Source organism: Papaver somniferum, chromosome 1, assembly GCF_003573695.1.
Source record: "Papaver somniferum cultivar HN1 chromosome 1, ASM357369v1, whole genome shotgun sequence".
NCBI lineage: Eukaryota > Viridiplantae > Streptophyta > Magnoliopsida > Ranunculales > Papaveraceae > Papaver > Papaver somniferum.
Window position 1 is genome coordinate 78,195,499 of NC_039358.1, and position 10,898 is coordinate 78,206,396.

At 36.4% G+C, this 10,898-nt stretch overlaps 2 protein-coding genes across 3 annotated transcripts; one reads left to right on the plus strand and one right to left on the minus strand.

Moving 5' to 3' along the window:
• The first annotated feature begins 3,021 nt into the window (after positions 1-3,021).
• LOC113291408 (V-type proton ATPase subunit B2) lies at positions 3,022-8,301 on the plus strand. 2 transcript variants are annotated; one of them, XM_026540951.1, is made up of 16 exons: positions 3,024-3,191; positions 3,286-3,449; positions 3,857-3,906; positions 4,235-4,290; positions 4,407-4,505; positions 4,621-4,680; positions 5,018-5,129; positions 5,225-5,433; positions 5,733-5,861; positions 6,021-6,158; positions 6,627-6,777; positions 6,869-6,951; positions 7,208-7,255; positions 7,358-7,411; positions 7,499-7,582; positions 7,692-8,301. In XM_026540951.1, the coding sequence occupies exons 3-16, from the start codon at positions 3,864-3,866 to the stop codon at positions 7,875-7,877; spliced, it is 1,452 nt and encodes a 483-aa protein (XP_026396736.1). In that variant the 5' UTR covers positions 3,024-3,191; positions 3,286-3,449; positions 3,857-3,863; the 3' UTR covers positions 7,878-8,301. The 2 variants fall into 2 exon arrangements, with proteins under 2 accessions (XP_026396731.1, XP_026396736.1); XM_026540946.1 differs by lacking the exon at positions 3,286-3,449 and having other exon boundaries at positions 3,022-3,191.
• Positions 8,302-8,944: 643 nt separating this feature from the next.
• Positions 8,945-10,503, minus strand: LOC113291419 (NEP1-interacting protein 1-like). Its single transcript, XM_026540959.1, has 4 exons — positions 10,100-10,503; positions 9,747-10,009; positions 9,480-9,647; positions 8,945-9,330 (listed from the first exon to the last, which is right to left on the minus strand). The coding sequence occupies exons 1-4, from the start codon at positions 10,263-10,265 to the stop codon at positions 9,208-9,210; spliced, it is 720 nt and encodes a 239-aa protein (XP_026396744.1). The 5' UTR covers positions 10,266-10,503; the 3' UTR covers positions 8,945-9,207.
• Between the last annotated feature and the right edge of the window lie 395 nt (positions 10,504-10,898).

Genomic DNA, 10,898 nt, shown 5'->3' on the forward strand with positions numbered 1-10,898 from the left:
GAAGGTGCCCCTTAACCAACGGTGAGAGTCCGAATAACACGTGTCCTCCAAGGGTGCCCCGGGCAACTTTTCGAGCCGAAATTTCCAAAAATATTTATTTCCAAAAAATACCTACAAACACACAAAACACCATAATAAGGACGAAAACGAGTACTAACAATACGAAACATTGAGGACAAATTAGACACATAAATGCGTCTATCAGAGGGAAACAATAGAATGTTGTTTAGTGGAAAATCATACTTTAATGGTGGTGTGTGCAACCACTAATTACTAGTTTCATATATGATAAACACTCTTTAAAAAATAAAAAGACGTCGAGCATATTGTAGACACATAAAAATACCAGATTTGGAGTCCGCCTAAAGCCTTCGGGAAATATGAGACGGCCCTGATGGCAACCCAAAGCGCACACCAAGTGAAGTAGGAAGGAGACACCAAGACCGCTATGTGTGTCAATGAGTATACCCCATAACTTATTACATCTTTAATTAACAATGTTCTTTTCAGAAATACAAACTCTTTTTTCCTCTGTTGAAACTGCACCGCAGTTTTCTTATGCACGTTCTAACAGCCATCTAGATATTTGTCAACCCTACTACGTGATATTAAATTCTTGTTAGTTAAACTTATATCGATCTATTTATTTTTTGGCTTTTAAGTTGATCGCACATATATAAATATGAAATGTTGAAAAGTAGTAACTAGTAGTCTAATGTGATCGAAGGAACATCCTCGTATATATATATGTACAAATTATTTAGGGATTGAGATTCGTATTACTCGATTAAAATATACGTTATTAAGGTAATGCGGTCCGAGAAAGTTAAAACCAGTTGTCTTATTTCAAGAAGAAGTTAATTGTCTTGTTTCTAAGTGAAGTCAAGGGACTTGTTGATATTTGATATTGTATTTGGCTTCGAACTACTAATATTTTAAATTTCACTGGTTATTTCTTTAACTAAGATGAAGCTAAACTTGAGTCTGACTAACAACTGAAGCTTCCCCGAGACTCTCCCTTGGACGATGCTCAGCCGCCTAACTGGCGTGCTTTTGCAAAAGCAAAGGCCTATAAATGTGTGCATATCCGCCTAAATCTCCCTTGGATGATGAGCATGAAAATTTAGTTGCTCTTTTGAAATAAAACATTCGAGCGAATGAGGAATTATGAAATGAAGCTGAACCCCGCCAAGAGATTGTTCAAAGTCACGTCGAGGAAATTTCTTGGATATATATTGCAGAAATGAATTGAAGTGAGCCTGGAATAGATATGATTGATACTTGAGATGCCATCACTGAGAAATAAGAAGGATGTACAAAAAGCTTACTGGAATATTGGCCGCTCTCAATAGATTCATCATGTGTGCTTCTAATAGATGTAAACCATTCTTTCAAACTCTGAAGAAGGTAGAAAGAAGCAAACAGTGAACTTCACATTTGAGCGAACTTACTGGGAGAGATTACACACAGTTCAAACTAGTCAAACTCGTAAAAGACTACAAATTACATAATGACAACAATACCATTTCCAGACCACTATATTAACATAAAATCTGAAGAAAAAAAATGAATTAGAAGCAACATACCAGTAACTCCGGAACACACTTGACATCATCAATTGATCTTCCATTAAATCTATACTTGCCTTGAAAATTCTTTCATTCCTTTACATCTACGCAAACTATTAAATAACAAAAAGGTTCAATATTTGTACCATTTGATTCAACCAAGAACACACCATAAGAAGATTCTAATAATATTTAGTAAAGTGGAAACAGAAAATATAAAGCCTTGTTGTAATTTGTTAAAGTATCAATCGTCATCTACTTTGATTCACATCCACTGGAGATGGATACTCATTCCCAACAGATGCCATCAATAGACCAAGGCTGTTAATAAGAGGTACCAAATTGCTGGGGTGTACCAATCCCTCACCAACATACATTTTGTCCTAATTGTATTTTGGTACACCTCTAAGTAATTTGGTACCCTATTAGCAACCCACCCATGATGCCAAGCAAATCATATATCAGGAGGTTGGCGCTCCCAGACCCATTGTGCAACTTTTATTAAGAACGCTATTATTGGGGCGTCACATTCCATTAGAGGGGCGTCACCTAATAGGATAAAAACGGGTCATCCAGAAGTAATATCAAAAATTCCTTATCTCAAATAATTTTGTAATGACCGAATAACCCTTTGGTTAATTTTAATTTTATCTAATTTAATTAGATAATAATTAATTTCTACGGTTGGAATCGATCCAAACCTGGACGTAAAACCAATTTCTACGGTTGGAATCAATCAAAAACCTGGACGTAAAATCAATTTCTACGGTTGGAATTAAAAGGAACCTGGACGTCAAATTGAAATTTACGGCTAGGTTGACGCAAGGAAAATTTAATAAACTAAACTTAGACGTAAAATTGAAAATTACGGTTGGAATTCAACTAAACCTAGACGTAAAATTGAAAATTACGGTTGAAATTCAACTAAACCTGGACGTAAAATCACTTCTATGGTTGGAATTAAAAGAAAACTGGACGTAAAACCGGATTTTACGGTTGGAATTAAAAGAAACCTGGACGTAAAATGAGCTTCTACGGTTGGAAACTAATCCAAACTTGGACGTTAAACTACATGCAAATTAAATTTTACGGTTGTAATTAATCCTAACCTGGACGTAAAATCAGTTCTACGGTTTTTAAGTTTTATTTTAGTTAAAGGGTAAGCTAGACATTTTGTATATGTGTTAGGATATCCCATAACTACTTTTTTGGATATTAAAAATCCAAGTGAAGTCCCTTTATTGAAATGTGACGCCTATGTGTCACCGGAAATATCCAACAAAATTGTACTATGGATTTTTGCATCATCCGTGTTGGTGTTGCGCTGCTTTGTGGGATGTTCGGGATTGCTCTACTGTGCGTGTTACACGTTGTTTGTTAGGCATATGCTACGCATCACGCGCATATTACCATTTGCGACTCGTTTTTAGTTACCTTTCATCAGCTCTTTCTTCCCTTCGGATTCTCCATCTCTTTTCTGTAACATCTATTTTCTTACTCATCATACCAATTAGATATTTATATAAGACCGCCATTTTTTTATTTTTCTCTCTCTCCGTTTATTTTCCTCATATCTATCAAATCAGAATTTCAGATCAGATCTCTCTCTATATCGGATCCACAGTAAGTTTTTCGCTTCATAAGATCTCATCTCATTTTGTTTCGTTCTCAATATCTCTTTCTATCTGAATGCCTACAATTTTCGATTCTATTCTAGATATTCTTCGTGAAAATTGATTCCGATTAGCATTAGGGACCAAATTAGATACAATTCCAAGTTTGGTTATCGTTGTTTGGATTGAACATTGAAGAATTTGATCAATTTCTGCTAAATTATATTTGAACGCGAAAATCTGATCGAGTTTTGGTTGGAATTGTGAGGTAAACTTGTTCTTTTCAGTAGTAGTAGATCGAGGTTTTTGGTTAAGATGTTGGTTTTTTTTGCTGAACTTAGTTGAAAACTTGTTAATGATGTTGACATTTGAGTTTTAGTCACTTTTATCTCTGTGGATTCCTAGGATAGGATTCTTTTGAATCAGCCAGTGATATGATCTTGACTATCGAAGTGAATTTTGAACTATCTTAGGGTTTAATCGTATATTAGTAAGTTTGTATATCAATTCATATATCATAATATCAGCTTAGGACATAAAACTGTTTTCAAGCTCCTTTTGCTGCTGAGTTGGTTAACAGGAATTTGTCAGCTAGATTTTTATTGATCAATTTTTGTATCTACTTTTATGACTTCCTGTTTTTGATTATTGACTGTTTGAATGTTTTGGATATAGCTTAAAGATGGTTGCTCCAATGGAGGAGGGTTCACTAGAGATCGGAATGGGTAAGCTGACTCTCATGTTAGATTTTTTGTGAATTTGGATTGTTGGAAACTAGGACACACATATTGCATTTCTCAAGTTTACACACCTGAGCTCCCAGGTTATTGATCCATTGGCAAGTCAATTTTGTTATTGTCCTCAACAATAGGAAAATAGAGGAATTCTTTTTTTTTTTTTAATTATAAGAGAGAATGATTCATACTGTTACTGTAGTTAGAAGTTTATTACATCTATAATTTGTATGTAACTGGTTGAAACATACTGATGTTCGTTCATGTTGGTGTACTTTGATCAGCATATTGAATTTTTTCCTCTTTATAATTATTGCAGAGTATAGAACTGTCTCTGGAGTAGCAGGACCACTTGTTATCTTAGAGAAAGTTAAGGTAGGTTATCTCTCTTCTTTGCCTATTTTGATGGTTATGCAATTTTTCTACATTGGGTGCTATTTTTTTGTAGGTTATGCAAGTGATCTTGTACCATTTTTTCTTTTCTTTTTCAGGGTCCTAAATATCAGGAAATTGTTAATATCCGTTTGGGAGATGGTACAACCAGACGTGGTCAAGTTCTAGAAGTTGATGGGGAGAAAGCTGTTGTGCAGGTTATCCTAAATCATGCTTTTTCCACCATCTCATAATGTTCCCATGTTAACGGAGCTTTGAATTTTTAACTTAGACATGTTTCTGATTGTAGATTTTACGTATCTTTTTGGCCAGGTGTTCGAGGGAACATCAGGAATTGACAACAAGTACACAACTGTGCAATTCACAGGAGAAGTGAGTAACTGATTTTTTTTGGTCTTTACATGTGTGGGTTTTTAGTGATTTTCACACTCTACAACTTCGTCATTGCTTTCTTTTGTGTAAAGATTGCACAGACCGCAAGTAGAATATCAATGATGCCTTTTAAGTACACATGGGCATAGATGCACAGTTGAATGTTTAAATACATATACTTATTAGTTATTTCATGTTCCTTCTTTTCTTTAGTTTCCTCTAGCACTGATGTATTATTTCATGGAATCATATCTCTGTGGCTTTGCCGTGAAAGCTTAAAAGGAAATGGGAACTATGCGGTTGGTTTTCACTTTCTCTTTAACAATTTCTTTTTTAGGTTCTCAAAACTCCTGTCTCTCTTGATATGCTTGGACGAATTTTTAATGGATCCGGGAAACCCATTGATAATGGACCCCCTATTCTCCCCGAGGCTTACCTGGATATTTCTGGTGAGTCCATTAGAGGAATGCTGAATTATTTACCTTCAGATCGTGAAACAACAGTGCATCTATAATTTTCGTGAATGTCTGTCTTTCTTTTTCAGGGAGTTCCATTAACCCAAGTGAAAGAACCTATCCAGAGGAAATGATCCAGACTGGAATATCAACAATTGATGTCATGAATTCCATTGCTCGAGGGCAGAAGATACCTCTGTTTTCTGCTGCCGGTCTTCCTCATAATGAAATTGCTGCGCAGATTTGTCGTCAAGCTGGTCTTGTGAAACGATTGGAGAAAAAAGAAAACCTTCTGGAGGTAGTTGCTTGTTACTGAAAGTTGTAACCATAACTATAAGAGGTGTTAAATGGTTGACTTAGTAACATCGTTCAAAATGACATTCATGTGGTACTTTCATGTGAACATGCAAATATTAGATCATTAGTTAAAAGTGAATCTTAGGATATGACGCTGTTGTCAAGTTTTGTTGCTCCAAATATCAAATATCAAAAATATGTTTATAAGCTTTTTACTGTTTTTGTTTTTACCCGCATTCATTCTTTTAACGGGATCTAATATCTTATGGTGATCTTTCTACTTAAAATTTGAATTCACAGGACGCGGAAGAAGACAATTTTGCCATCGTGTTTGCTGCAATGGGAGTAAACATGGAAACAGCACAATTCTTCAAACGTGATTTTGAGGAAAATGGATCAATGGAGAGAGTTACCCTTTTCTTAAACTTGGTATGTGTTAACATGGTATTATCATGCTATAAATGTTTCTATTTGGTACTCATTAAATTGAAGTTATTAGTAATGTGTGTTATCTTCTCTTCTTTTTGAATTTGATATGGAGTTAACTTGTTAATAAGCTGTTGCCGCTTTTTTTTTCTTCGTGTGCAGGCAAATGACCCAACCATTGAGCGTATTATTACCCCTCGAATTGCTCTCACCACAGCTGAATACTTGGCTTATGAGTGCGGGAAGCATGTTCTGGTTATCTTAACTGATATGAGTTCTTACGCAGATGCTCTTCGTGAGGTAATGAGCTGCTCTGTTCTTTTATTATTCAGTTGGGTCTCTCTGAAGAGAATGAGAAAACCAAGAAACTTCTAGTATGTGTAGCATGCAAATGATAAACCCTCACGATAAAGTAAATTCCCGCAGTGTGACACACATGAATTGCAGATAAATGTCACAACAAGATTCTTGTTTAATCTTCTCCTCCGAATTGAGTTGGTGTGGCTATGTTATTGTGCATACTATCAAGGTGGCACCGTTAGTCTAGTCTGAGGCATACTGCTAGGTATTCAAACAAGAGTCTGTAGTAAATTCATCTGTTTGTGATTAGGGCCTGTTTCAATGTATAACACGTGAAGACACAAGTTTTGTGGGACTTCTGACGTTGTTGATTGTTATTAAGTTCTCGAGTATCCTTGCATAGTACCATTCATACTAATCTTATCCTCGCCATGTCTATGAATATGATAAGTTTACATCGTGGTGCAGGTATCTGCTGCTCGTGAAGAAGTGCCTGGAAGACGTGGTTATCCTGGGTATATGTATACTGATCTGGCAACAATCTATGAGCGTGCTGGGCGTATTGAAGGAAGAAAGGGATCCATCACTCAAATCCCCATTTTAACTATGCCGAACGATGGTACTGTCACGACATAATCTCTTGTTCACTCTACCTTTCTAACCATGCATTGTTGTTAACCAGTGTTTTTTTTCTTTTTTGTATTCACCAGATATTACTCACCCCACACCGGATCTTACGGGTTACATTACGGAGGGGCAGATTTATATTGATAGGCAGCTTCACAATCGACAGGTGAGTAATATATTGGGATTCCTTATGTTAGAATCATAGTAAAGAGTGATTTATAAAGATCAATTTGGAATGGAGGGTGTTGCAAAGAGAATTACATAGCAGTCTCGGAAATGTAACTGTACAGTTAGTTCGAGTTCCATTAAACAACCGTCTTATTGTTTAACTATTTAGCACTATTTAGAATTAGTGGTTCACGGACCATTTTGAGGATGCTTACTTTCTGCACTGAACATTGTCTTATGCTTGTGTTCTGCAGATTTACCCACCAATCAATGTCCTACCATCACTCTCGCGATTGATGAAGGTAACTTATTTCAAATTGTTAAGCTTTACTTGAGCTTGGGACCTCTCAGGAATTGAAAATTTGGGAATTAATATTTAACTAAACTACTTTTTATCCTTGCAGAGTGCTATTGGAGAGGGGATGACTCGTCGAGACCATTCTGATGTGTCTAACCAGGTCAGTTACTCGATAAAGCAAATGTCAGATCACTTTAATTTAAACATACACATTTACCCTGACTGATGCTGTTGATTATGTAAACAGTTATATGCAAATTATGCTATTGGAAAAGATGTCCAGGCAATGAAGGCTGTGGTTGGAGAAGAAGCACTTTCATCAGAGGACTTGGTTCGACTCATACCCTCTTAACCTCTTTGGATATTCAGCACTTCTTTTTAAATTTTTTTGTTTTACATTATTAAAAATTGCTAATATGAACGTTTATTTTTATTTACAGTTGTATCTTGAGTTCCTAGACAAATTTGAGAGGAAATTTGTGGCACAAGGAGCCTATGACACCAGAAACATTTTCCAGTCTCTTGATTTGGCGTGGACACTTCTTCGTATTTTCCCTCGTGAACTCCTTCACCGTATACCAGCAAAGACCTTGGATGCGTACTACAGTCGTGAAGCATCTAACTGAGATCTATGCAAAGAAAGGCCGTGAATGCCTCTACTCTTCTGCACTGTAAGTAGCATCAGTTTGAGCTCTACGTGGTTTTCTTTTGGTTCCTTTTGCCTCAACAGGAAGCAGTAGCTCACCAGTCTCCTGGACGAATAAAGAGGGTGTACCCTGTTCAAGTCTAAATTATATTTGTTATTCTAGGTATTCTTAACAACAATCATTATTTCGACGGTGCGCTTTTTTGTAATATCTCCGTACTTATTTATCTGTGTTACCCAGGGGTATGGGTACAGCTCATACATTCTGGAAGGAACAAAAAGGGGCATATATGTGATATATGCCCTTACTGTATGTGATTCTTGTTTAGTTCCATTCCCATGTCACATGTATTGGTACGATCTGGTTACTACATATTTACGAGGGGTTTTTCCAGTTTTTGTAACCTAGAAATTTGGCTGCTCCGTTCTCGACTAGCCTACTTTTGATAGTTGGCCGCTTCTTTCCTCATTTGTCCCTGTCATATTATATTCCAAACCCCTTGTTTGATGCTCATATTGAGACCCATCAAGATTGGACCTGGTAGTGGTAGTTGAGCAGTTTCAAATTAGAAGACCTAGTTACAAAAGGCTAGATTCAACTTCCCATTTATTGTAGTTTCTCATATTCTAAAACTGTGCTTGATCCAAGATTTGTGGTTTCTTTGTGAAACGATTTAAAGAAGTCAAATAAGATTGGTTTGCAGGGATTTGGAATTGGTTCACCGTCCAAAGGAAATTTTCAAAATGTGAAGCATTTATTTGAACTATTCTAAATGTTGCCCAGGTGCTCTTCTACCTACTGTCTTCCAGTCAGAAATTTAGGCTGGAGGTAGTAGGTGTGATCGAGTTGGCTAGGCTTACTAAATTTTGTCAAAACAGAAGAAGTAAATATTGTTTTGACCATATAAATGTCTCCCAGGTGCTCTTCTACCTACTGTCTTCCAATCAGAAATTTTGGCTGGAGGTAGTAGGTGTGATCGAGTCGCCAGGCTTACCAGCTATCGAACTTGAGGTTGAGAGTATAAGGTAAACGGGAAACAAAGAAAATGGCAAAACAACAAATATACGAACTCAAAATCCTTTTTACATAATCGTAGTATGGTACAAGAAGATCAGTATAATCTTGTATGACGCTGTATGTACGGATAGTAAGGTAGGGTAGAGAGAAAAATTAGAATGTCAACGACAATGAGTGAAGAGGAACTTCCTCAAGACGCGTCGATCCAAAAACAAAAAAATATCTCCTCAAGAACCATAATTTAGAATAGCAAGTCCACCAAAATAGAGGAAACTCGTCAAGGGATAAACTTCTACAAATCTCTTCTGCATAATGGACATGAACCATGTTTGATGAGCCACTTATCAATACAAGACAGATGAAACATGTGATTACATTGAGGCAATCTTCGAACTGTTTCTCCGGGTTGGAGATCCTGAAAACATAACAAAAATGTTGGTATAAAATTTCATGATATTCAATTCTACTCTATACATAAGTAGCTATTGAGCAGAATATCTTCAGCAAAACTTCTACATTTTAAAGTATACATATGGAAAGGGAGAGAGGGAGAGAATTAAGGACCTGAATGCATACAGAGCAGCAAATGCAGTCTCCTGAAGCATCCACATTGTTCTTCCGTGTGATTTCAATTTTTGGGATCTTCGCAACTAAATCGCCCGTTAACCCTTTGACACCACCAGTCTCAAAAATGTCTAAGACTTCTTCGAAGGTTGTTTCAGTTGAGCTCATCTGATAACAAAAACCCATTTCACAATCTGAATAAAAACACACTCTATTTGGTGATTCAAAACATTAAAGATCAAACCCAATAAGTTGCTCAAGTAGTACCTGACTTGTCACTGCACTTAGCATTGCAGGTCCCATTTGTTCCCGAACTAATTTTCCACTCAACAGGCTTCCGATCACGTCAATCAAATAGAGTACACATCCGATTCCAGTTTCGTCGGAGTGCCAAATAACAAGAGACGATTCAAAGACATCGATCGAGAAAACTGCACCGGATATAGCTCCAATTGCGGCTCCTCTAAACAAACCACTTTCTGTTTCTTGTCCTATCAAAGCTCCGGTCACTGCTCCTAAAAGAGAACCCACTGTAAACAACCAAGAATTCAGCATTAGTCCATAACAAATTTTGTTAAAACAGAAACATAGAACATAAAAATCAAGAAAAAGAGACTAACCCACTGCAAAGAAGAAGATGAATATCGCTGAAAAAAGGTTTCCAAGAGCAGTAGAAACCATAGAACTGCAAATGTTTACAACTCTGTCTATCCAAACCCCAAAAGGTATAGAAGATGAAGATGATGAAGAAGAATGAGAAGAAAGGTAGTAGGTGAAGAAATCCATTTTGGGTTTTATTTTAAGGAAAATGAAAACAATCAAAATTGGGAGTGATCAAATGAATCTTGAGTAGTATGGTATGGTGTGTCAAATGAACCCTGAACTGCTTATAAAGAAGAAGAATAAGATACTTAGTCGTTAAGAGAAGGAAGCAAGAAAAATGAACCCCACACATGAAAAATCCCATCTCATTTAATGCTTGCTTCTTTACCTTCGTCTCTAATTCAACAAAACACTTTCTCTCTCTCTAAATGCCTATGACTGACTATTAAGGAATCGTGGATCAAAGAAAGAAACTTCTTTTTCTAAGTGAACTTTATTTTTCTTTCTTCCAAGTTCATGATTCAACAACAATAACGTCCACCATCCACTCGTCTTTACAAGAGTAAATATGTGAATTTTGAGAAGCCAACAATTAATAATAACGCTTAATAATTATTAGGATGCAACTTGTGCAGGAATTAGAGTGATGGCTACTAAAATGTGTACGGTTTTGATGCTACTAAAAGGTGTGGAGCCAATTTAATCCAAATCAATCACTATACGTGGAAGGTTTACCAACAAATATCTATCCAGACATTTTTGAGTTCTGAGACTGGTTCTAACTCTTATAACGTGTGGTGGGGTGTGCAAATACTA